Source organism: Misgurnus anguillicaudatus, chromosome 14, assembly GCF_027580225.2.
Source record: "Misgurnus anguillicaudatus chromosome 14, ASM2758022v2, whole genome shotgun sequence".
Taxonomy (NCBI): Eukaryota; Metazoa; Chordata; class Actinopteri; order Cypriniformes; family Cobitidae; genus Misgurnus; species Misgurnus anguillicaudatus.
Genome location: NC_073350.2, coordinates 9,370,542 through 9,398,170, shown reverse-complemented (window position 1 = coordinate 9,398,170; position 27,629 = coordinate 9,370,542). Strand labels below are relative to the sequence as shown.

General features: G+C 38.5%; 3 protein-coding genes and 1 long non-coding RNA gene across 4 annotated transcripts; 3 read left to right on the top strand and 1 right to left on the bottom strand.

Moving 5' to 3' along the window:
- The first annotated feature begins 7,562 nt into the window (after positions 1–7,562).
- LOC141369576 (uncharacterized) lies at positions 7,563–11,177 on the top strand. Its single transcript, XM_073876474.1, has 3 exons — positions 7,563–7,670; positions 9,019–9,095; positions 10,332–11,177. The coding sequence occupies exons 2-3, from the start codon at positions 9,063–9,065 to the stop codon at positions 11,175–11,177; spliced, it is 879 nt and encodes a 292-aa protein (XP_073732575.1). The 5' UTR covers positions 7,563–7,670; positions 9,019–9,062.
- A 13-nt stretch (positions 11,178–11,190) lies between these two features.
- Positions 11,191–12,609, top strand: LOC141369575 (uncharacterized). The gene is made up of 4 exons (XM_073876473.1): positions 11,191–11,320; positions 11,459–11,611; positions 11,771–11,863; positions 12,286–12,609. Exons 1-4 carry the CDS (start codon positions 11,219–11,221, stop codon positions 12,607–12,609), a joined length of 672 nt encoding a protein of 223 aa, XP_073732574.1. The 5' UTR covers positions 11,191–11,218.
- A 2,130-nt stretch (positions 12,610–14,739) lies between these two features.
- LOC141369444 (uncharacterized) lies at positions 14,740–19,236 on the bottom strand. Its single transcript, XR_012373142.1, has 5 exons — positions 18,823–19,236; positions 16,766–16,812; positions 16,534–16,674; positions 16,195–16,321; positions 14,740–15,986 (listed from the first exon to the last, which is right to left on the bottom strand). It is a non-coding gene; the product is annotated as an uncharacterized lncRNA (long non-coding RNA).
- A 6,974-nt stretch (positions 19,237–26,210) lies between these two features.
- Positions 26,211–27,629, top strand: LOC141369574 (uncharacterized). Its single transcript, XM_073876472.1, has 4 exons — positions 26,211–26,340; positions 26,479–26,631; positions 26,791–26,883; positions 27,306–27,629. Exons 1-4 carry the CDS (start codon positions 26,239–26,241, stop codon positions 27,627–27,629), a joined length of 672 nt encoding a protein of 223 aa, XP_073732573.1. The 5' UTR covers positions 26,211–26,238.

Here is a 27,629-nt window from a genome sequence, read left to right as displayed (position 1 = left end):
CAGGAGGTGGGCCGAGGACGAAGGAGCTCCGCCCGGCCCTTGCCCTGTTGTTCCCTGTCTCCATCGATTGGACTTCTCCCCTCCAACGACCCCTGCCCCGTAGTTCCTCCTGAGGGAGAGAAGTTATATTTTAGATTCCCTTACTCGCCCCCCTTATCTTTTAAATATTTTAAATAAAGATTATTGTTTTTATTATACTCATCTCTCGTTGTTTGGTCATTGGGGTGTTCTTGGGACCTTCTCGAGGTGGAATTTAGGGAGGAGCGTGACACCCAAAGTCTGTGGTCTGCTCCGGCCTGTGACATAAGTTCACGATCTTCCCTCAGGCTCTCAGTGGGTGAACCAGACATGTGACCCATTTAAAAGCTTAAAGATGAAGCGTGTAAACAGGCAATCAGAAAAACAAGAGTTTCTAGTGTTGCTGTCACAATGTCTACTGCATTCCCACTTTTTAGTCAACAAAATTGGCCTAAACCGTAGATGATACTGCCTCCGGTCTTAAACAAACCTATGTCTGGTATTTTTCCGTGATAGAAAATAAATGGTTCACTGAACAAAATTATTCTGACCACAATTAAATTGAAAAAATTTGGGCATTTTATTTATTATTAATATCATTTTGGTTTTAATGAAAAAGATTATTTCTAGGCATATCACACGTGTTTTAAAGGCGGAGTCCACGATGTTTGAAAAATGTGTTGGAAAAGGAGACGGGCCGACTACCAAAACACACTTATAGCCAATCAAATCAAATCAAATGCCGGGTTGCATATGTGTGGGGCGGGTCTATCAACAGAAGGTCCAGATTCTATTGGGGTAGGGGCGTGTTTGTTTAGGTGATTTCAAATATCAACATTGGCTTTCAAACATCATGGACTCCGCCTTTAAATTAACCTATGAAAACATGACTCATTTAAGTTAGGACTACATGAATAATTTGTGTTGTATAAAAGCAGTATTGCCAAAGCTGGGCAGAGATTTCCAGTTCCAAGCTTGTTTTGCATGAATAATAAGAGTAAATATCAAAATTAAGGGTTATTTTATGCTATTTTAATTAAGATAAGAAAAGAGGGGAACATATTAAAGTTTAGTATGTTGAATATTAGTATTTTAAATAGTTTTTGTTTGGTTGTTGGGTTTTAAAATGGTTACTATTGTGCAGACGAGACAAGTAGAGCATTTGCTTAAAATGAGAACTGTCTCATTTAACATTGTAAGTGTAAATGCCTTGATTGGAAAGCATTTAGAATTAACATGTTTCTGTCATAATCAGCACCTGTTTCAGTTGAGTGTTAGTTATGGTCAGCTTGCTATGTGTGCTGTTGCTGAAGTGTAATAACTTAAGATATTGAAAGGTTCTTCCCTCAGGCCGGAGATTCATGTTTTAAGTTAAATAGGAAAAATAACTCTTTTATACCAAGTACAACCTTGTTGTTAAATTTGCAAAATTATTTGACTTAGATCGAGTAGTGTAATAGTTTTTAATTGTTGTTTGTGTGGTTTATTGTAAGTGTTTTGGCTGTAAGACAAGTTTCCCCTAGGGGACAATAAAGTGAAACTGAACTGAACTGAACTGAATTGAAATTTGACTAAGATTATTAGATAATATAAAAAATGAATTTTACTCATTTGTACTCAGATCAACTCAATTTAATTGTGCTAAAGTATAACTAAAAACATGTATGTTTAACCAAATGCATACATCTAAAAGCACTTACCTTAATAAAAATAAAGCAAATGAAATATTTTTGTTCTGTGTTTATAGCAACTTTACCAATGTTATTTAAATATTAAGTAGTGGAATATAATATAAATTATTTAAAAGTTGGTTTTTGTTAATAGTAATTGTAACAACTAGTTAATCATCTAGCATAAATAAATGTCAGCTTGTTAATGTAAGAAGAAAGTGGGCCACCTTGTGGTGACTGTGTGTATTATTTGCTAATTTTTAAAATTGAATAATGTTGTCATGCATGAAAAACTATTAAAACAAACCCAAGCTGATTTGATTGTGTGAGTATGAGTTACAAATTAACAAATATGTAAAAATGAGTAACAAATAAAATTAAACAGACACCCTGGGTTTTGATATCATAATTCATGCTGAATTGATTTTTGTCATTGTCTTTATTTTTGAGTCTTTGTATTGTGTAATTAATTTGATTGTTTCAGTTCATTTCTGAACCACATCCACATTTATTATTTCTAATTCATAATTTCAGGAAATTGTCTACGACTTTAAAGTGTTTGATAAATTAATTTGGCCATTCACATAACATCTGCTCAGCAACTCTGGGTTAAGAGCATTAGATATGAAATATTTAAGCCCTGACTTTAAAGGACCCCTGTCCTGTGTCTCACCAGCTGATGAGGGTACACATTAATGTCTTAACCTGTAGGCATAAAGCTGATAGTCCCACGGAGAGGCCTATGAGCAGAGTTGGATATAACGCGTTACTATGTAACGCATTACTGTACTCTAATTACTTTTCCTGATAACGCAGTAACGTAACGCTTTAGATTTTAAATGTATGTAATTTGATTACAGTTACCAATGACAACAAAATTACGTTACTAGCGTTACAAATTAAGTGTTGACAAATTAATTAAAATGTATTTTAAAATGACGTTTTGCCGTTGCTCAGCAACGTCTGTTAACGAGCATGCTCGCAGAGTGTGTTAACGAGCATGCGCGCAGCGTCAGTTAACGAGCATGTGCATAATCACTCGTCGGAGACGCAAGCAAATGGATGCTGTGTGAGCGGTGGTTGATCATTCAAGTGGAATACAGACAATACATTTCCAAAAAAGTGGGCTTTGCGCGATGACATCTGGTCTGCCAGAAGCGATTGTACAGGTGTGTTTTTAAATTACTAATGTACAATAAGGTTTTCTTTGTTAACATTATTTAACTATGTTATTTAATCATGAGCTCAATGCGTGCACTGCGTTAATTAATCATATGTTTATTTAAACAATTACAAAAACAACTTTTGATTGTTATATTTAACGAACTAACATGAATATTTAACATTCTTAAACTTGACCAAAAAGCCCTCGCGAATGCGATGACGTGTTAAAACTCTAGTTTCTGTCTACGCAACCGCGAATGAATGTGCATAGATAGATAGATAGATAGATAGATAGATAGATAGATAGATAGATAGATAGATAGATAGATAGATAGATAGATAGATAGATAGATAGATAGATAGATAGATAGATAGATAGATAGATAGATAGATGTTAATAAATGTAGAATGTTTAATGAGAAATGTTAAACATGTGTAACTTATTATAAAAGCTACAAATATTTCTGCATCATTATGACCAGCAATTTTAGGAGAGTGCAAATCACACCAAAATAGCTTTAAGGGGCTGGACACACAAAGCTTTTACGCCTGCGGCCGGCACATGTTTTCAATAGTTTCCTATGGAAGCTTGGCGTTTTTCAAATAAGCCAGCAGCTAGCGGTTTTCTTCCGCGCTGAACACCGGCGCCCGGCGGTTTTTCCGCGGTCAGCGCTGAGCGCCGAGAGTTGAAAAATGTTCAACTTTGAATGAAAAGCTCCGCTCGTCAATAGCCTCTTTCACACAGTAATTCTGGTAAATTACCATGAATTTACCAGTAAATACAAAAATGTGTTGTTCACACATGCAGTGACATTCCTTTTTACCAGTAAGACATCATTCACACATCAGTATCAAAATACCGGTAAATTCGTTGAGAAAGTGGAAGTACCTGTGGCGCGCGTTGAGCTCAGTGTTGTATTTGTAAACAATCCACGTCGTTCATATCCACGCCACGGTCCGTATTTTGTTGTTTTTACGTCTGTGGTAAACTCTGACAGTCGCGAAGTTGCTCATGACCAAACAACATTGCATGAGGCGACGTCAAACAGAAAATGCATTTTAAACAACAGTACTATTTGCACTTTAGGCTTCACAGAGAGGGTGCTAAGGACGTCGGCAATTCGGCAAGCTGTTTTAAACAACTTTGGTGAAGAAATGTGGACGTAAACTTCAGGTGTGCTCGACTTTCAAGCAGCATGTGTGTGGAAACGTCCGTAAAACAGTGCGGGGGTAAACGCGTCACCTGTATTAAAACATTATGATTGGTCTGAAGCTGTCAGCGTGGTCTGACGTCGTCCGTTCTAAATGCCGGTATTCCTGTATTTTTCGTTCAAACACAGCGCTTACCGCTAAATTACTGGTAATCTTACAACCTGTCTTACTGGTAAATTGGGAGCACTGATTTACCGGAAAGGTTCTGTTCACACTAGGGTTGCCGCGGTGACAGAATTTTCCCACCGGTTAATCGGCGCCTCACAAACCCGGTGATCCCAGTATCACCGGGTGGGAGGGGCTTATAAATGCGCATGCAGTCGTGCAGATTTTACTTTCACTTTTGAATTACGCAACTGTTTAAATGCATCGCTTGCGTAAGCTGCGTTAAATCGCGTATAGATTTGCATGCAATGCGAATGCAACAGCTGGTTTAATTAAGTGCTTGAGTCAAAGTGCGCACGTAATTCTCACAGAACCCGCCAGTCCCAAGCAGAGCAACCGGCTACTTCTCCATAAAGTGCTGCTTGAATGATGGGTTAATTATTTTTCTTGATGAAAAACACAACAACAAAATGATCTCGCTTATATTAAACATCATATATGTATATTATAACAAAAACGAGTAAGCATGCCGCTTCTAACATCATCTGGTCAGTCAGCTCTCCTTGCAAACTCTGACAGGAATGAAATCTGACAGCTGCTGCTCTGTGATGTGACGCGCGTTCAGCTGCGCTGCATTCAGGCAGCAGACACACATTCAGTGTGTTTGCTCTCTCTAACGAAACTAAATGATTTAATTACACGAAAATATCAAAACGACGGTGAAAGACGGTGTCGCGGCGGGCAAGTGATCTAACCGGTGAGAGGCTGAAGCACCGGTTATCACCGTTTCACCGACTATCGCGGCAAGCCTAGTTCACACATGACATGTTAACGGCAATTTACCAGTTAATTACCAGTATAGACTGTACAGGCCCGGAGTGGGTAATCGGGAGAACCGGGAGGATTCCCGGTGGGCCGCTTCACTTTTGGGCCGGTCGAGTTTTTTTTTTTTTTACATTTGTCACGTTAGTGAGTCTGTCTTCGCTTAAATGATACTTCACACGTTTCGCATTGACACTGCAGCGCGCAGCCTCTGCATGGGTTGTACCATGTGAAGGAGTTTTCCCCTCCCCTCCCATAGGGTTGGTTCGGTCCATAGCACGTCTTTTCCAAAACTTTTCTCCGGTAGGCTGGGCCGGCGCTACTGTAACACAACGCGTCTGAGAGGAGGAGGGCGTAAAACAACAGGTTGAAGAAAAAAGCCATTGTAGGAGGATGCTGCCAAATGTGCCAAACTTACAGATTTATTTTCAAGAGGACAAACAAAAGTGACAACAGGTAACTTAAAGAGAAATAAGCCTAGTAATGGTTAGCATTAGCAACTTAATTATTCGTCTAATACCGTTTTTAAACTATATACAAGCCAACATTTTTTTGTTAAAATATTAGCCTTTTGTGTATACATGAATTCATAGACTTTGCAAATATTATGCAAGCAGTTTCTGAGCAGCAGATAAGCCAGTTCGCCGCTAAAAACGAGGAGGCAATGAGTAAACAATATAAATTAAAGTTATTTAACCCTCAGGTTGTGTTCAGAACCATATAACACCTTTTGTGTTCTCAGTCAAAAATGACCAGCCTAAAAAAAGCTTATAAATCACTTTTTATGCTATATACTTACCCAATATTGGATTTAATATTTTTTGTCAAACTGTTTTCTTTTTTAATTAGGACTGGGTTTTATATTTATATTTGCATCTGATTAATCACAGACCTCATAGCATTAGCAATGCTAATAATTTATCAACCTTTCTTTGTGGAATAGACTCTAAACAGGGCTGGGTTATTTTTGACCCATAATGGGTAAATATTGGCAAGAACACGCTGCTGGGTTGGAGTTGACCCAATGCTGGGTTGTTTTAACCCAACTGTTGGGTTATTATAATCCATGGTTGCATAACAACAGCCCAGCGTTGGGTTATTTTTGGCCCAGCGTTTGTTCTGTCCAATGTTTGCCCATTATGGGTCAAAAATAACCCAGAGTGTAGAGGAATATTTTTGTTAACTTCTCATCTTAAGTGAAATATTATTTAACTTTTACCTTATTTGTTGAACCATGATATAAATAAAAACTATAGTAAGAGCTGAACTGTTGCTTTATTTATCCAATTTGAAAAAAGTGCTAATTTGGAATAACACTATGGAAAAAGTGGGCCGGTCTTGGGCCTGAAACTCCCGGGCTGAAAAGTGGCCCCACTCCGGCCCTGAGACTGTATGTGTGAAAGGGACTAATGTCAGTTCTCACGTGGCCGTCCAATCACAGTGGAGGAGGGGCGGGACAAGTATCGCAGCAACCAACCGTCTCACAGCTGACATATCAGAGCTACCAAAGCACTTAGCTGAAGAAAGCTGCCACTCAGCTGAAAAACAGCTGGCATTCGGCGTTGTCCAGGCGTTTTCAGCCGCGTTTAAAAGTTTTGGTGTACACAACCCCTAAGCATTCAAATATGACCTTCGGTGTCTTCACTGTAAGCCCTGAAATTGTTTGAATTCAAAATACTTAGATACAATAAACATAAAAGTAAAAATTTTTGCTCAATTATTCAATGTTTTTAGTTTGCTGTACGATCTGCATCATATTTTACATTCTATAAAATTGTTTAAATTGAATGTACTTAAAATGACTTATTGTAGTAAGATGTCAATGACACGTAATACAAGGAAGATTTTGATTGGCTCTTGGACCGACGTCATGGATGGATACAGCAACACAGTTTTTATGAACATCTAATGGTGACTGTGAGTAGGACTTTGCATTTCTGTCTCAAACTACATTATTAATCATTTATAAATGAGAGTCCAACAGTTAGCTAGTAAACTAAATGCAAGTTTAGGATGCGTTTATGTTACATGTATTCGCCACATTATCGATGCATTCGCATATCGATCGATCGCAAACTCCACAGATAACTGTTATATAGTTCATGCCACGACATGCTTTAGGATCGTCACATCTAAAATCTAATACATATCATAATTTGATCAGTAATCATCATTAAATGAAGCATCTTCTGTTGTGTAAACTAATCTGGTTTGATGGTGTTTAGGCAACTTGCAGTTTTTTTAATATCGGAAATGTTCAACAAACGACTTTAACGCAAATACCGCGTAACTTACTGACCTAATAGAGGGGTTTTTTTTACATTTCTTTGTGATTGAAGTAATAAGCAAACTGCTTTAAACTAAAATCCGACCATGTCTTTGCACGTGAGAAATGCTCATCCATATAATTTAGCCGTCTTAGTTATTAAATAAATGCAACCTCGTGCTTATCAGTGAGGTTTTAGCTAAGTTATTACATTTCGGTTAATAAGATTATCTCGTAAGGTTACCATGTCATGCTAGATAAATAAATAGCTAGATCGTACTTTAGTAGATCACAGATCAAACGATGTAAATTTGCCTTGTCAGCTATTCAAAAAAAAATGAATAAATAATCTAATGTATTTTTGTAACTTTGCAGATTCCAAGAAGTGAAAAGCAAGAAGATGATCTGGAAATGTAAGTATTGCATATTTGCTTGTGACAAAAGGGGATACTTGCTAAAGCATTACAGAATTAAACATGGGAGCTATGCAAGAAGCCAGCCATTTCCATGCCTATATCAGGAATGTTTATGCACTTTTAAGACTTTCAATAGCCTTAAAATACACTTATCTCGTCTTCATACACCAACTGAAAAACAGAAAATTGAAGCCAAGTTTCGCTGCCAGCTTTGTGATTTTCTTTTGCCCACCTTCGGCGTAGACATCTCAAAGAGCACCAAAAAGTTCAGTGTCCATTTCAAGGATGTAGCTTTGAAAGCAGTGTATCTTCCACATTTGGTGCACACAGAAGTAAACATCACCAAGATCAAAATGAGAGAATGTTTAAACCAGAGTTAATAGTAAGAATAGAGAGTACTGAGAATGAAAATGACAGTGTAATTGACACTCAGGAGATGTTTCCAGATGAATTGAGCCAAGATAATTTTAGTTCAGAAGCAACTAACACACGATCTGAGGATTTAGAGCAACAATTAGAATATAATTTAGCTGCTCTTTTTTAAAAATGAACACCATCTTTCACATACCAGAGAACTCTGTTCAGGAAGTAATTCAGCAGCTTTGGCAAATAGTTCAGTTGTCCCAGCCTCTTTTGCAAAAGAACGTAAAGGCTGTTCTTCAAAAACACTTTGGAGATGTAGATGAGTCCATTGTAAAAGAGGTGGTTGAGACTGTGGCAGAGAGTGACATATTGTCCAAATCATGTGAAAAAAATGGATGTCTTGCAACCAGTAAAAGAAGAAAGTCATATGTAATGCGAAACTTTCCTCTGGTAATGCCTGTAGAGTTTGTAGTTGAGAAAGGAATAAAAACAGTAGCATATGTTCCTCTCTTACAGATGCTACAGAAACTATTGAACAAGAAAGACATTTTGGATAAGGCTATGTCAAAACAAGTACATAAACCACATGAATATAGGACATGTAGCGATGGCTCAGGCTTTAGAAAGAATGCACTTCTTGGTTGCAATGAATTCACAATTGCTCTGGGTCTGTACGTAGATGATTTCGAAGTGGCTAACCCTTTAGGAACATCTAAAAGAAAACATAAGATGTGTGCACTTTACTGGGTTATTGCAAACTTGCATGGAAAATATAGATCCACACTAAACTCAATTCAGCTTGCTCTCTTGTGCAACACTGAAACAGTTAAAAAGTGTGGTTATGAAAGAGTTCTGTACCCACTTCTTTGTGATTTAGCCACTCTTGAACAACATGGGGTTTACATTGAGCATCTTGGTAAAAGTGTTAAAGGAACAGTGCTTTACGTGTCAGCAGATAACCTTGGTGCCCATTCTCTTGCAGGATTTTATGAAAGCTTCATTGTGGACAAATTTTGTAGATTTTGCATGGCATCAAGGACTGACACACAACACCAAGAGGTAAGATCTGGTGCATTTCAACTCAGAGAGAGAGATACACACAACAGCCAGGTGCAAGAATCATTGCGCAATCCCAATTCATGTAGAAACACAGGTGTGAGAGGACAGTGCCTACTCACTGCACGTTTGGAGCATTTTCATGTCATTGGTGGTTATCCCCCTGACATATTGCACGATGTCTTTGAAGGAGTAGTCCCAATGGAGTTGTCTCTTTGCCTCAAAGACCTGATGGCAAAGAAATACATCACACTAGATGTGTTGAATGAAGCTATCAGATCATTTCCTTACACATTTGCTGACAAAACTGATCAGCCTCAGCTGATTTCGAAGGGCTTCTCAACCAAGGGAACAATAGGGGGAAATGGCCATGAGAATTGGTGTCTAATTAAGCTTCTTCCTTTGCTGATTGGCCATAAAATTCCTGAGGGTGACAACACATGGGAAGTACTCATGCTCCTTAAGGACATTGTTGCATTGATTGTGGCTCCTCACTTTACTGAAGAGTCATTATATATACTTGAGTACAAGGTGGCAGAGCATAGGGACCTTTTGCAGTCAACCTTCCCTGACTATATACTACGACCAAAACACCACTACATCGAAGACTACGCTGAACTGATTAGGGTTCATGGTCCACTTACTGAAGTCTGGACAATGCGTTTTGAAGCAAAACACAAGTTCTTCAAAAAGGTTATATGTGAAGCCCAGAACTTCAAGAATGTTGCCATGACACTTGCACTGAAACACCAGAGGGCTCTTAGCTATCAGCTAGACTGCAGTTCTTTTTTTAGGCTGGGTGTGGAAATGACAAAGGTTACACAAGTGTTAGTTGCCACTTTCCCAGAGAATATTCAGAGAGCTCTTCATCAAAAAATCCCTCAAACCCAAGCACTTCTTGTTGCACCATCGGTCTGCATTAATGGAATTGATTATAAGGCAGGCATGATACTTTCAGCTGGATCATGTTCAGGGCTACCTGATTTCAAGCAAATTACTCACATTGTGGCAGTAAACACAGAGGTACATTTTGTGTGCAAAATCATGACATCATGGTATTTTGAGCACCTTCGTTCTTATGAGCTTTGCTGCCCAGATGTGCCTTCTTTTTGCATGCTTCAGCTTGAAGAGCTGAATGATATTGTTCCACTGTCAGCCTATAATGTACATGGTAAACTAATGGTGACATTGAAGCGTTTTATTCTTTGCTAAATTAACATCTTTGTGCTTTCCTTGCAGATGGCTTTACAAGAAACCATGACTTTGCGAGTTATTCTTACAGAAGCTGATATCAGAAAAGTCACACTGACTTCAAAACCAGACTCAGTTGAAGATTTGATTAGTTGTCTCCAAAACACTCTGAGACTGAACTATAACTTTACCTTGCAGTTTCGAGATCCCGATTTTGATAATGAACTTTGCAATCTGAGTGAATTGTCAGAGCTCCCTCAGAAGCCGACTGTGAAGATCATTCCTGTGATTGAATTGGTGTCACTGTCATCAGGTGAAATGCAGGACTCAAGTGATATTTCGAGTGATACTCCAAGTACTGCAGATACAGTACTGACCGAATCACCCCAGGAAAAGAGAATGCCATGGCCTGATATCTTTTTGACTCCAAAATTCTCTGTTGATGTTGAATATAGGCTGCGTCAAGCAAATTTAATCTACTTGAAGGATGGAACGCACCTAAAAATGACAAAGGAATTGAAACATGACATTCTTCAGAAGCTTGCAGAGACCATTTACTCCTTCAAAGCATACCCAACTGCTGATAATCTAAGGGATGTTGCAAAGGCATTGGTGAATTCTCACCCCTGTCTTCAAGAACCCGGATCTCCTTCTGGATACTGTGGGTGGACAAACAGTTTGAAAGACAAAATGGGAAATTACCGATCAAAAATGAGAAGCCTTGGACACACAGACGTCATGGCTAATGCAGGGAAGAGAGGAAGATTCTCTACTAGCAGTGATCCACCAAATAAGAACATCAAAAAACAGGGGAGGTCAACTACCTACCAAACCTTCCAAGTGGGCAGGATGCCTCCAGTCTTGAAATGTTCAGAGAGCAATGGGTCAATGTAATGAAGAAAAAAAACCCTGATGCTGTCTTTATCAATCAAAGGATGGACATGACTCTCTCTTTAAGAAGACAGGATGTTGTGATTAACAAGCCACCTGTTAGCCAAATTTTTCAGCGTTGGCCTGCACTGTTTAGAGAAAGACAGGTAAAGTGAAATGCCTATGTTTGCATGACTTATTAATGAAATGAGTATTGCTAAACGTGATATTTACAACTTGACAGTTGTTTAATTTTGACAGTTCTCTGGTATTAACTAATTTTTTTATCTTTTCTTTTTTTTCAGGTGTATGAAGAATTCAACCGGGTTGTTGGGAAGAACCTTAAACAAGAATTCTATGGCTCTCTTGATCGTCACTGTCCACAGCTGATTCAGATCTTCAGGTCAAAGAGAGGTCTCGCCGGGCAGATTTTGAGCAATCTTCTGCAAGATGCCAAGGTTTGAATATCTAAATTGATGCCGTTGTTTGCTGAATTTTGAAAAGCAGCCTGTTATGTTAAAATTAAGACTTCAGTAACAAAGACAAAATTATGATAAATGCAATCCTTTCATGTTGATTAATGATGCAATGTCTTCTCCGCAACCACCACACCTCAGACCTCTGACCTCACTGACATGCGATGTGTTGCCATTAGAGGGCTTCCAGTACTTCTTGGTGATGACCCAACTGAGTTCTTCAAAGCATGTTTTGTAAGTATTAATAATACTTAATAACACGTAGTGTTATTGTATTATTTTTTCTTAATGTGCATTTATGTCAGCAAGAACAAAAAATAAATCAGCAAAAACAATGTCATATTTTAGTTAAATGACAGATTAAATAAGAAGTGAAGAGGAGTTTTTTATTTTAATTCATTTAGGAGAAATTAGAATTCATGTTTGACAACTTTGAAATTCTAAAATAATCTCATACCTTTACATATTTGTAATTAGTAGTGCATGTCAAATGATTTGTTTACAAGAGCAAACATATAAGTCTAATATTTCAATATTACTGAACAATTAAGCTTGCATAAAACAAAACAAAAAAATCCCAAAAACCATTCAGTTAAAAATCTGGAAAATTGTACTCTGTTAAAATTTATTTTAGTAATGTCCATATTCTTGCTCAGGCTTCAGATGATGCAGACTCATACCAAGATGTGCCAGTTGGACTCCTCAGTCGAGAAAACGAAGATGTGGCCATGCGACCTCTTTCCTTCCACCTCCACCCATCCTCGGTGGGAATCATCTTGGAGGGGAATGTTGTGATAGACAATTTAGAAAACATACCCCAGGCCATGTGTCTTTTGTTTGGCTTAACTTATGCACTGCACCTAAACTACCCAAAGTGCATGGCCAATACCTTCCTTTTCATTCAACAAGTTCTGCTTGGTTTGGGTAAGAAGGAGCTGAAAGGCAGGATTCTGGCTGTTTCAAATCAGCTTGCCATGTAAAGAGGTACAGTAAAAGAGAATTTCCTCTTTCTGAATCATTGAATCTTTCCCAGATGTTCTTTAAACTAAGTTTTATAAGGCAAATGTTCATGTTTCATGTTAATACAGTATAATAATACTGTGCTTGTTTAAAATTTGGAAATGTTTTAAAACCCTGTTTTAACAATGTAAAAGTGGTATTAAGTTCAGGTATTAAGATATTAAGTCTTTGTTTTGTCATTCTTTGAACGATTTTGCTAAGTGAATTCCAATAAATTGTTAGTTTAAATAAATCATTGTTGTTCTTTGTCCTTCTTTGAAATATATTTTATTTACAGGAATAGCTCAGTTTAAATTAAATGTTTGTGATGTTTAAATTAAATGTTTGTGATACCTGCTATTAAGCAGTAAGCCCATACAGGTTGATTGAACCTAAAAAATTTATGGAAACTCGTTGCCCTAAAAAAGTTAATTTTGCCTGGTTGAAAGAACAAATCATTTCAAGTGTAATGTACCTTCGATATTGACAGTATTGCATTAAAAACTATTAGTTCAATGAACTAAATGTTTTATATAAATGTTACTGAATTTTTAAGTACATTAAACTTAAAATTAATTGATATTTCAACCAGGCAAAATCAACTTTTTTAGGGCAACGAGTTTCCATAAATTTTTTAGGTTTAATCAACCTGTATGGGCTTACAGTGTTGTCTCTTGTCTCCGCCCCCTTCTTCTCCCTGTTAATAGTTTAATCATTAGTTCATTACCCTCACTTGTTTTCTCCTTATCCTGTTTAGTTTTTCATATTTAATGCCATTGTGTTCTTAGTCCTGTGCTCGTTCATTTTGTACTGTTACTGTGTGATTCTGTCTAGTGTTAGAATCATAGTCCAGTCTAGTTTAAGTCATCTGTCAGTATTCCGTGTTTGTTCTGCCTCCACGTGGGCTCTTGTTTTGTCTGTGTTATAATAAAGTGTTTTCTGTTCACCCCCGTCATCGCCTGCGTTTGGGTTCATCCGTCCTTGTTTCTGACAGTTTCACTTTGTAGCTTTTTTACATTTGATGTTGTCAAAGTAACTTAAAAGTAAAGTAATTAGTAATTAGATTACTGATTACTACATGCAAAAAGTAATGTAATCAAATTACAATTTTAAAGTAGTAATTAGTAATTTGTAGTGGATTACTTTTTTTAAGTAACTTACCCAACACTGCCTATGAGTTACGAAACTAGCAAATGTAATGCCAAGCACCTCAGAGCGACTTTAGGATTTTAAGGGCACTAAGTGCAAACTAATTCAGGGTGAGCTAATTTTTAAATGTCTATCTTTGTGGGATTGATCTTTAAATGTGTTAGGGATGTTTAAAGATTTAAATAGGGTCCTGCCCTGTGGTCCATGCACATATCCACATCGTAGAGCAGGCTGTAGTATGCAAGGAAATGCTAAATGCTCTAAGCACTTAAAACATCTTCAGCTTCCTCTGTAGCTGCATGCCCCACAAACACACAATTTTTTTTTTTTAATTACAGGAGCAGGAAAGAACATGAAGTTCATAAGCAACATTGGTCCAGCATGGTCCCGGGTAGAGTCCCACCGCGATTTATTTCGTGGGGAAGTGATAGAGCCTGCCTTTCTCCAGATGGATTAAAGCAATAAGCCCCCAAAACATTGGGTTACCAGTGCATTTAATAACAGCTAAGGGGCGTTGTTAGGCACGATGCGAAAACCAATAAACCCCCTTAGCTGTTATAAAATGCACTGTAACACTGCTTTGCGGGGCTTATTGCTTTTATAAAACGGTAACTTCATGCATATCACGGTTTTATAAAATAAAACACAGCAAATAAGTTGTAAATATATTACTACACTCTAAAAAACAATGGGTTAAAAACAACCCAAATTGGGTTGTTTTTAACCTAACTGCTGGGTGAATATAGGACAGAACCCATATGGGGTTAAATTAACCCAAGAAGTTGGGTTAATAATTTTAACCCAGCCAATGGGTTGTTTTTTCTACCCAAAACTTGGGTTATTTTTTACTAAAATGATGGCTTAATTTGACTTCATAAATGGGTTAAAAATGTATATAGGGTTATTTTTATTCCTTTTAAAATGATCATTTAAAATTAAAAACCACAAGATAAACAAACAGGTCAACATTGTATTAACTTTATTTTTCATTAATATTTTTTAGCATATTACACTTTGTGTAATGTAACAAATACAATGTGTGTAACGTACACTTTCTACACAATAGCTCAATCAAAAATTCAGGAGATCATACAAAACTATAAATACAATAAATAATAAAATTCCATTTTTAAACAATTTCTTCACTTGCCTCTAATTGCAAAAGTGTAAGGGGTGGTTTCCCGGACAGGGATTGGCTTAAGTCAGGACTAGTCCTTAGTTATTAATTAGGAAATATAACAAGTTTTAACAAACATATCTTAATAAAAACATTACTTGTGTGCATTTTGAGGGAAAACAAAGGGCACTGGTGTATTTTAAGATATGTCAGTGCAAGTAGTTTTCAGTTTGGACAGCTCTTACATTTACTTTAGTCTAGGACTAGTCTTATCCTTGTCTGTGAAACCGCCTCTATATGTTTTAACATTTTTAAAAAAAATCATGAAATTCATTAAATACCTTTAAGAACAACTGTTTGTTACAAAGCAGTATTGTTTTGGTCTACATTATGAACACACACAAAAAAACTATGAAATACAGCATTTTGCCAGTGTAACATTTCATAAACATGTCATTAATATTCATCAAGTAATACTCTTCCTTAAAGGTGCTCTAAGCGAATTCACTCGTTTTAGACCATAAAACATTTTTTGTTACATACAGCAAACATCTCCTCACTATCTGCTTGCTGCCTGTCCGCTGATCAAACTGTAAAAAACGTGATCTCTGTAGACAGCCTAGGCTCCACAAACTGCAATAAAAATAAAGTGGCCAAACCTACTACCAGAAAGGATAACAAAGTGTTCCAGCCAATTAACGACAAGAAGCATTTGGGGGTGAGGGTTGGGCGCGTTCATGAAAGCACGGAAGGGAGGGAAGGAGTTAGCTACGCTTCGTTTGTTTCAAAACAGTTCAAACATCAACAAAAAAGTAACGTCACACAGATTCGCTTAGAGCACCTTTAAGTCTATAAAAAACCTAAAATGATAACTCTTGTACCTGAAACCCAGTCTATTTAAAAAAACCTCTTGTCATTTACTTGCAAGAATGTAGTGCTTCTACTACCCCAATCAAAGTGCCTTGTCCAAAGTTTCTCCTCCAAGGATGACGAATGCCTGGGACTCATGTGTCCATTTTTAAGTGACAGGAAATAAGGGTAAAGTCCTGATGCTTCAGCCTGCTGGAGGTACTCCATCATATTTGTTCCAACCTAAAGGACACACAATGCAGATGAGTTAAGGTGAAACTTGGGGGGTGTCAGGGTGTGGGTATGGGTGATGGGTTTGGGAGTTATTACACCTTGATCTTGCCCACTTTAAGACAGCCACTATTACATAATGTCCCAAACTTTTGAATGGTAGTTTATTTGAATACCTGGTAAATAAAGTAATAAAGTAAATTTCTTGATTTGTACTTACAGGCTGAATGTCGATGAAAGCTTTTTTTGCCATCATCAATGCTGGGCCGGACTTTTTCTGGCAGTTTTGAAGGGTGGAGGTGGAAGCAAAACAGGGAGCAGCTTTAATGCAAGATATCCCTTTGCATCTGTAGCAGCAGAAATTGAAAAGCAATATGTTCAGATAATGTTGGTTAACTGTCTGGCATTTCAAATAAATGAAGATGAGTGGAGAAAGTGCCAAATCTCCCAACAGCAATTATTGTCAAAAATTTTCTTCATTAATTTATCAGTGGGTGTCTTTATTAAATTGCTATTAGTAAATCTGGCCCATAATATCAAAATAGTTGAGAAACTTTACCTTGTGTCATCTCCTCAACTGAACATGGAAGCTTGCTTCTGGTTTAGAAAAATGCAAGATCCTATCGGTATATCAAGGGAGCCATATCTCGAAGAGTTTTGGAGCTGCATCCTGGTGTAATGTGTAAAAGTCTTGTGCAATCTAAATGCAAAAATAACAAAAAAAACAACTTCTAAAAAAAGACTAAATAAAACTCTTGTTACCATATGATAAGGACAGTATATTAACATACCATGCCTGGGGTAGTTAGCCTAGGAAACTCATGGAAACTCAGACCACCTAAAACAGAAAAACACAAACTTTTAGCTGTAAGTGATGCATTTTTTTCTATCAATATAGATAATAGACCAGGGGTGGCGAACATCGGTCCTGGAGAGCCACAGCCCTGCAGTTTTTAGCTCCAACCCTGATTAAGGCTATGTTTACACGTGGGCAGCTATTTTCAAACTGACATTTCAACCTCTCCGGTTTCAAAAATAATATAGTGCACACGTGTCAGTTTTCAGAAAAGTGTTTATTTACACGTACGCGTGCATATATGCCGTCAAGAGAAGCTCAAGCCCACATAAGCCAATCACCGGCACGCTGGTGGTGACGCAAACTGGTTCTTCATGTTGGAGCAAGGAGTTGTTGCAGTAGGTGATCGATGACGTCAAAGTACCGCGAGAGCGAGTTGAGGAATCAAATGTAGAGGTCTAATTTCAAATCGCTCTCGCGGTACTTTGACATCATTCGTCTGTCGGTTCTTGCAACTCCGCATGAAGTCAAACACGCATAAAATTTCTGACCTCCGAGAAAGAGACCTCGTCTCTGCTCCTCGACATAATGGAGCAGCTGTATTTGCAAATACAAACACACAAAACGAGTTTGCACGAACATAAATGTGATCTTGGAAGCGTTCAGAGTAGCAGTCACATGTAAACATAGGTCGCACTTTTGACGTAGGTGCCTGCTTAAACATCCGTTTGTCTCACTTTACATGCAACCGAAGATTTTCAAGATCTCCACTCTGGCCAGAGTTTTTAGAAACCATCGGTTTCAGAGGCGAGTTCTCCGTTTGCGTGTAAACGAGGGGCACAAACGAAGGTAAATCTCTCAGTTTTTAAAAATAACCATGTACGTGTAAACAGAGCCTAAACCTCACCCGTCTGAAGGTTTCTAGTAACTCTTTAGACCTTGATTACCTGTTCAGGTGTGTTTGATTAGAGCTGGAGCTAAACTCTGCAGGTCTGCGGCTCTCCAGGACCGACGTTCGCCACCCCTGTAATAGACCATTCATACTTATTCATTTGTTTAGGTGATTTCAAATGTCAACATTGGCTTTCAGAGATCATGCACCCCACCTTTAATTTACTTGTCACCACCTGCTGGCATTAATGTTGCACTTAAGAGAAACTATATTTGAAGCATTGTCACTGTCGAAAAGACGATTTAATCTCTTTTGATCGTTTTCGTAGACAGCAGTGTTTATATCTGAACTATAAAGATTTATTCCAGTACTTCCGGAATAACATATATCTGAATGTTTGTTTCATACGTTACACGTAAACTGCTTTCGCTGGATAAGCATGGACGCAGATTTGAATGTCACAGAGTGTGATTAACTTGGTTAATCACAGCTTTAATGGAAATTTTAAAGTTAGTTGAATCCTGTCATTTATAAACAACTTCCGGTAAACTCCGCTAAGAATAAATAACAACAAAGTCTTTTTAGAGTAGTTAATTTCTGACACCAAGCAAACAAGCAAAATAAACAACAAGTAAATTACCTCAGTTCTTATTTCATAGCTAAAGCGTATAAAAAACTACACTGAGCTAACGTTGCTAAGTAAAATATGTACTATAATGTATACATTGTTACAAATCGGCTATCAAACCTCCCTTCACATGGTCATAATCGCTGTCTCCCCCTGCCTTTAGGAAACCAAAACATTTGTTATTTTTGACAAGGTAATTTGTTCCAGAATTCATCTGAGGCACTAGTCAGACCATTAAACCGGAAGTAATGACCAGACGCGTAACGTTACCCGCGACACGCGTGCGTCCGATGAAACGGTCTATACTCAAAATAATAAAGTATAATTATAGTCCAATGTTAATCGCCATTATTACCATATTAAATACATTGTCCAACGTTACCCCGTTCTGTGGTAAAAACGCGCATCTGCTCACAAAAAGTTATTTCAAGCACTCGACTGATGTTGTTGACTAAACGTAATGAAATCCCCTCGTTTGGACAACACTTTTGCCAATAGGTATCGATTAAATGATACAACGACAAATACAGACCTTTATTTCACCAGAAAAGAACCGCTGAAGAATGTCTGCTTGTAAAGTCCTGCTGTATTTCTCCTTCTGACGATCCAAAATCCCCGCGACAGATGATCCATGAATGGGGTTGTTTTGACCCACCCAGCAGCACTGCTGTACAGCGGGGGATAGGCTGCTTTAACTGTTCGTGTACAAAAAATGGTTTTCAGAAATTAATTACCAGAGATTTGTTACGGGCTGTAATTGTCAAAAATCTCATTTTAATAATCTGAAAATGCAAAGAATGCATTTACTTTAACTTACATTAATCTCGTTTTAAGTTAACAGTTAACTGGGCTTTGAAGTAACGTAAATGTCATCATATAACGTTAGTTAAGAAGAAACTTAAGGCTTTGTCCAAATGGGACGTTTAAAACATTAAACAAAAACAGTAGAAAACGTATTTACTATCCAACGGGCATAACGTTATCAAACAAGCCAACCTAAACGAACGAAGCTGGCGGCGTATTTAATGCCATGTAAAACTGAATGTAATGGCACTTACGTCTTTATATAGCCCTCGGTATTATGATACGTGTATAAATAGGTTTAAAAATATATGTTATATGAATAAATATGTTGATACGAACCTTATTTCTCCAAATATCAGTCTGCGTTGCATCCACCTCAAATTCAGTCAGCCGGTGCTGCACCTGAATCTGCGCCGAGTTGATTTGACCCAATGAGCTGGGTTGTTGAGTCCGGGAGGGGGAGGGGGTGTATTGATTCCACTCTCAGTGAAAATTACCCAGAAAATAACCCAGTGGTGGGGTTACATAAAACTACCCAAAAAACTACCCAAGACTGCGAAAATAACCCAAAAAAATTACCCAAATGGCTTAACCCCACATTTGGGTAGAAAAAATAACCCAGGATTTTTTAGAGTGTACAAATCTTACTCTTCCGCCAAACAAAGTAGTTCCTCAGAATCAAGTGTGGCTGCAACAGAGCGTCCCAAACAACACAAACGCAGCAAAGACACAATGAAAATATGATTAAAGACTGTGATGTTTTTATTTTTTAATAAATTAACATTTATGTATTTTATACATTAACATTTATATTGTGCAACTGTTGAAGTGTTGAACTGTTTTGGAAGCATGCTTAAATATGTGGATGTTTATTGGACATTGTCACACTTGGATGTTGGCAGGGTTGGATGTCCAACACAGGCTGCAGCGAGACATGCGGTGTGTTCTACTTCATGAGGCACTGTGTAGACCAATCACTGACTAACTTAAGCAGTGCATGCCGGTTAGAAATTTTGTCTGACTTGAGCTGGCGCTGAAGGTATGTGACTGTGAAGTATGGTATCAAAGTAAAAATCGATTTGATTTTAAAATCGAGTTGGTAGGTCAAATCGATTCATATTTAAAAAAATAGATTTTTTTTTAGATTTTTTTCTCCCCCTCTGCAGTATAGCGCAGTAAATACAGTGTTTCCCATAGGCTCTACTGGGCATTCCGCCTAGATAAATTGCGACCCGCCCAGGAAAAAAATCACTTTACGAATTTCCGAATTTTCTGAACTCGACTGGATGACCCGTGTTTTGTTGAGAGAGCCCGTGAAGATGCACACGTCATAAACTCATCATCCGGCGCATCATAAACTCATCATCCAGCGCGGCAAACTGCATCAACTGCAGCACATACTGAGGTAACTGAGCAGCCAGGGAACTACACTGCGACCAAAATGCAAATGGTCGCATATGCTTATGTGCATATGTGTTTATAGCATCCAAGTTTGCTTCATTTTGCGTGCAAACACGTCTCTCCCGTTGAGTGTCCGTTCACGTGCTCTTTGTTTCTCAATGAATTGGGTGCGACACGAAGCAAGCTTAGTGTCACATTGTATCCTTTCATGTTTCTGAACTTGAGCAGAGTTTTACCATTAGAGGCCTTTCTTCACTGAGAGCACCCGTACGGTTCCGGGTTTATATTTGAAATGGTCAGTTTGGTCCGGGTCGGTCCTAGTTTATTACTTTGGGTCCCAAGTATGATTAATATTGTGTGTAAAACCAGAGTCAATCGGAGAACGGCCATGAGCGCTACCGCGCTAAAGCTCGAGTGCAGTTTCAGCGTGCCTCCGGTTTCTATGGTGATAACAACTGGCTCTTGTTGCGACCACGCGCTGCATTTTCTTTATCCCATTTTTTTATAATCTTACTATTAATAGACCATATCTTTTCTAAAATCTAAAAAGTTTGCACAGAGATTGTAGCAAAAAGCAGTGCTAATATCAAGCCCATTGCACTGAACGAGCAAAGCTCAAGCTGATTCAGGATATAAAAAACGCAAAGCTGTAATGTAAAGCCTGTCATCGGGACAGCAAGTTGACTTTTAAATCTGAAATAATGAGTGGATTAAGCTTTTTTAATCGGCAAAAGAGAAATATAAAGCAGGAGCAGTAAAAGTGCCTATCTAATAGAAATTATTACCATTATAACATCAGTCACATGTATAATCTGTAAACCTGCACTGTCTATTAATATACTGTACATAGTATTGAATTAAATTGAGTTTGATAAAAGGAGTCATCAAATTGCTTCATATATCAGTGCAAAAACATAATGGGGTGGTTTCCCGGACAGGGACCAGTTCAATCCAGGACTAGGCCTTAGTTTAATTAGGAAATATAAATAACTAGTTTTAACAAACATACCTTACTAAAAACATTACTTGTGTGCATTTTGAGGCAAAACAAAGGGCACTGATGTATTTTAAGATATGTCAGTGCACATTGTTTGCAGTCTGGACAGCTCTTACATTTATTTTAGTCTAGGACTAGTCTAATCCCTGTCTGGGAAACTGCCGCAAAGTGTTTTGTGGTGCTTTGACAAACAGTGTCAGCTTTATTTATGGCAAAGAAAGTTTGGGGTGGTTAGATTAATGAAATATAATGTGAAATTAATATTAATGTTCAATAATTCAAAGTATTGTGTTGTGTCACACATTATTAGTTCTGTGTCACATGTATAGTAGACCATTTTTTGTTGGTGAATTATAATGATTGCCCTTTTCACCAGCTACCACCACAAGTAAATTTCAGATCTGTGGGAAACACTGATATACATTTTGCATTTGCCAAATCTTCTTTCCTAACCCTTCCTCCAATTTTTTGTTGATGCATTTTAATTAAATATAATAAATATATATTTTAAAAATATATACAGTTTGCAATTATTTTGTTTTAAATGGGGGCGGGGAAAAATCGATTCGAATCGTAAATCGAGTTTTTTATAAAAAAATCTCAGATTTTTTTATGGGGACGAATCGCCCAGCCCTATTCCATAGACGTAATGCATTTTATACTGTACAAACTGTATATTCTATTCCCCTTACCTACCCCATTCCCTAACCCTAACCATCACAGAAACCCCTGTTGCTACTTCACATTTTCAAGAAACATCATTCTGTTTGATATATGAGCTTGTTTCCTCATGGGGACATCAAAATGTCCCCACAAGGTCGCAAACACACTGGTATTCCTATCTTTGTGGGGACAATTTGTCACAATGAAGGGTTCGGAGTCAATAGCAAGTTCACAATATTTATTTAGAAAAAGGAAGAGGTGCAGAGCAAAGTCCACACACACAGCAATCACCCTCGACTCACTCTGGATGTAATAACTACTGCCGGTGTGAAGCACACACAACAGTAGGAGAGAGTGAGTCGGCACTACAGGAAAGTAGTCCAGTTCAGATCTTGAAGAGAGAGAGAGCCACCCACGCTCACAGTCGATGACACCAGCACAATCACCACACGCGACAGAGGGTATGAAACACGCACTACTTAAGGTGGATGAAAAGCGGAGATGGAAGATGTAAAATCCAATGTTCAAAAACTGGAGATAATACACTGCGGATGCAGATGTAGCTGACGCAACCCGGAAGTAGTTGGTGTACTGCCTGAATACGAAGCACACCAGCAGTTCCGAGAAACAATCGGAGTCAAGAGAGTTCATATAATCCACAATGTTCGATACCTGGAGATATTCTCTCACGGGTGATGGTGATAGCTAGGGCTGGGCGATTTTATCGATTCGGCGATATAAATCGATATAATTTTTCCCAAGAACGTATCGATTTTTAAGCTGCGCGTATCGATACACAAGTCCCATTCAAATCCCCCGTGTTTACTCCCGTTCGTGTTGCAGGAAGAGCGATTTGGTCAGCCAGCCGCTAGTAATGCTGTCTGTCACCCGTACTAACTTTACACAGACGTCATCCTGTTTACGGAGTCAGAGCGAGGAGATTCGAGAAAATGGCGGCAGGTATAAACCCAGCACCTTCATGCTTAAAAGCAGATGTGTGGGATCACTTTGGATTCAAAAGAAAGAAGGAAGGAAAACGACGACTTGGACAAAAGCCTCGCGGTTTGCAAGCTGTGTCACACAAACGTGAAATACTCTGGAAATACCACCAACCTACGAGTCCACCTAAAACGTCACCACCCGGACAAAGTAACGCTATCAGAGGACCCCAAGAAGCTGCGGTCGCGTGACCCAAAACAAACCATACTGAACATCGATGGCGGTTGTTCACACAAGTTTCCATCTGCTTCACCAAGGTCGCAGAAAATTACAGAGTCCATTGCCTTCTTTATTTGTCAGGATTTAAGACCATATTCGGTGGTGGAAAACGGCGGCTTTAGGCGCATGGTGAATGCGATGGAGCCTCGCTATCCTATTCCAACCCGCAAACACCTCACCAAGGTTTGCATTCCCCGGCTGTACGCTCAGACAAAGGCACGCGTCAAAGCCTCCCTGGCCAGCGCGGAGAGAGTTGCCCTGACGTGTGACGGCTGGACCTCGCGCACAACTGAAGCATATGTCACCATCACGGCCCACTTCATCAACGAGGAATGGGAGCTCGTAACGTATGTTTTACAAACAAGGGACATGCCCGAGAGCCACACCGGACACAACCTGGCAGAACATCTGAGAAAGGCCCTCACTGAGTGGGGAACAATGTTCCCTCTAATTTTTCTTATCCACACTAAACTCAATTCAGCTTGCTCTCTTGTGCAACACTGAAACAGTTAAAAAGTGTGGTTATGAAAGAGTTCTGTACCCACTTCTTTGTGATTTAGCCACTCTTGAACAACATGGGGTTTACATTGAGCATCTTGGTAAAAGTGTTAAAGGAACAGTGCTTTACGTGTCAGCAGATAACCTTGGTGCCCATTCTCTTGCAGGATTTTATGAAAGCTTCATTGTGGACAAATTTTGTAGATTTTGCATGGCATCAAGGACTGACACACAACACCAAGAGGTAAGATCTGGTGCATTTCAACTCAGAGAGAGAGATACACACAACAGCCAGGTGCAAGAATCATTGCGCAATCCCAATTCATGTAGAAACACAGGTGTGAGAGGACAGTGCCTACTCACTGCACGTTTGGAGCATTTTCATGTCATTGGTGGTTATCCCCCTGACATATTGCACGATGTCTTTGAAGGAGTAGTCCCAATGGAGTTGTCTCTTTGCCTCAAAGACCTGATGGCAAAGAAATACATCACACTAGATGTGTTGAATGAAGCTATCAGATCATTTCCTTACACATTTGCTGACAAAACTGATCAGCCTCAGCTGATTTCGAAGGGCTTCTCAACCAAGGGAACAATAGGGGGAAATGGCCATGAGAATTGGTGTCTAATTAAGCTTCTTCCTTTGCTGATTGGCCATAAAATTCCTGAGGGTGACAACACATGGGAAGTACTCATGCTCCTTAAGGACATTGTTGCATTGATTGTGGCTCCTCACTTTACTGAAGAGTCATTATATATACTTGAGTACAAGGTGGCAGAGCATAGGGACCTTTTGCAGTCAACCTTCCCTGACTATATACTACGACCAAAACACCACTACATCGAAGACTACGCTGAACTGATTAGGGTTCATGGTCCACTTACTGAAGTCTGGACAATGCGTTTTGAAGCAAAACACAAGTTCTTCAAAAAGGTTATATGTGAAGCCCAGAACTTCAAGAATGTTGCCATGACACTTGCACTGAAACACCAGAGGGCTCTTAGCTATCAGCTAGACTGCAGTTCTTTTTTTAGGCTGGGTGTGGAAATGACAAAGGTTACACAAGTGTTAGTTGCCACTTTCCCAGAGAATATTCAGAGAGCTCTTCATCAAAAAATCCCTCAAACCCAAGCACTTCTTGTTGCACCATCGGTCTGCATTAATGGAATTGATTATAAGGCAGGCATGATACTTTCAGCTGGATCATGTTCAGGGCTACCTGATTTCAAGCAAATTACTCACATTGTGGCAGTAAACACAGAGGTACATTTTGTGTGCAAAATCATGACATCATGGTATTTTGAGCACCTTCGTTCTTATGAGCTTTGCTGCCCAGATGTGCCTTCTTTTTGCATGCTTCAGCTTGAAGAGCTGAATGATATTGTTCCACTGTCAGCCTATAATGTACATGGTAAACTAATGGTGACATTGAAGCGTTTTATTCTTTGCTAAATTAACATCTTTGTGCTTTCCTTGCAGATGGCTTTACAAGAAACCATGACTTTGCGAGTTATTCTTACAGAAGCTGATATCAGAAAAGTCACACTGACTTCAAAACCAGACTCAGTTGAAGATTTGATTAGTTGTCTCCAAAACACTCTGAGACTGAACTATAACTTTACCTTGCAGTTTCGAGATCCCGATTTTGATAATGAACTTTGCAATCTGAGTGAATTGTCAGAGCTCCCTCAGAAGCCGACTGTGAAGATCATTCCTGTGATTGAATTGGTGTCACTGTCATCAGGTGAAATGCAGGAATCAAGTGATATTTCGAGTGATACTCCAAGTACTGCAGATACAGTACTGACCGAATCACCCCAGGAAATGAGAATGCCATGGCCTGATATCTTTTTGACTCCAAAATTCTCTGTTGATGTTGAATATAGGCTGCGTCAAGCAAATTTAATCTACTTGAAGGATGGAACGCACCTAAAAATGACAAAGGAATTGAAACATGACATTCTTCAGAAGCTTGCAGAGACCATTTACTCCTTCAAAGCATACCCAACTGCTGATAATCTAAGGGATGTTGCAAAGGCATTGGTGAATTCTCACCCCTGTCTTCAAGAACCCGGATCTCCTTCTGGATACTGTGGGTGGACAAACAGTTTGAAAGACAAAATGGGAAATTACCGATCAAAAATGAGAAGCCTTGGACACACAGACGTCATGGCTAATGCAGGGAAGAGAGGAAGATTCTCTACTAGCAGTGATCCACCAAATAAGAACATCAAAAAACAGGGGAGGTCAACTACCTACCAAACCTTCCAAGTGGGCAGGATGCCTCCAGTCTTGAAATGTTCAGAGAGCAATGGGTCAATGTAATGAAGAAAAAAAACCCTGATGCTGTCTTTATCAATCAAAGGATGGACATGACTCTCTCTTTAAGAAGACAGGATGTTGTGATTAACAAGCCACCTGTTAGCCAAATTTTTCAGCGTTGGCCTGCACTGTTTAGAGAAAGACAGGTAAAGTGAAATGCCTATGTTTGCATGACTTATTAATGAAATGAGTATTGCTAAACGTGATATTTACAACTTGACAGTTGTTTAATTTTGACAGTTCTCTGGTATTAACTAATTTTTTTATCTTTTCTTTTTTTTCAGGTGTATGAAGAATTCAACCGGGTTGTTGGGAAGAACCTTAAACAAGAATTCTATGGCTCTCTTGATCGTCACTGTCCACAGCTGATTCAGATCTTCAGGTCAAAGAGAGGTCTCGCCGGGCAGATTTTGAGCAATCTTCTGCAAGATGCCAAGGTTTGAATATCTAAATTGATGCCGTTGTTTGCTGAATTTTGAAAAGCAGCCTGTTATGTTAAAATTAAGACTTCAGTAACAAAGACAAAATTATGATAAATGCAATCCTTTCATGTTGATTAATGATGCAATGTCTTCTCCGCAACCACCACACCTCAGACCTCTGACCTCACTGACATGCGATGTGTTGCCATTAGAGGGCTTCCAGTACTTCTTGGTGATGACCCAACTGAGTTCTTCAAAGCATGTTTTGTAAGTATTAATAATACTTAATAACACGTAGTGTTATTGTATTATTTTTTCTTAATGTGCATTTATGTCAGCAAGAACAAAAAATAAATCAGCAAAAACAATGTCATATTTTAGTTAAATGACAGATTAAATAAGAAGTGAAGAGGAGTTTTTTATTTTAATTCATTTAGGAGAAATTAGAATTCATGTTTGACAACTTTGAAATTCTAAAATAATCTCATACCTTTACATATTTGTAATTAGTAGTGCATGTCAAATGATTTGTTTACAAGAGCAAACATATAAGTCTAATATTTCAATATTACTGAACAATTAAGCTTGCATAAAACAAAACAAAAAAATCCCAAAAACCATTCAGTTAAAAATCTGGAAAATTGTACTCTGTTAAAATTTATTTTAGTAATGTCCATATTCTTGCTCAGGCTTCAGATGATGCAGACTCATACCAAGATGTGCCAGTTGGACTCCTCAGTCGAGAAAACGAAGATGTGGCCATGCGACCTCTTTCCTTCCACCTCCACCCATCCTCGGTGGGAATCATCTTGGAGGGGAATGTTGTGATAGACAATTTAGAAAACATACCCCAGGCCATGTGTCTTTTGTTTGGCTTAACTTATGCACTGCACCTAAACTACCCAAAGTGCATGGCCAATACCTTCCTTTTCATTCAACAAGTTCTGCTTGGTTTGGGTAAGAAGGAGCTGAAAGGCAGGATTCTGGCTGTTTCAAATCAGCTTGCCATGTAA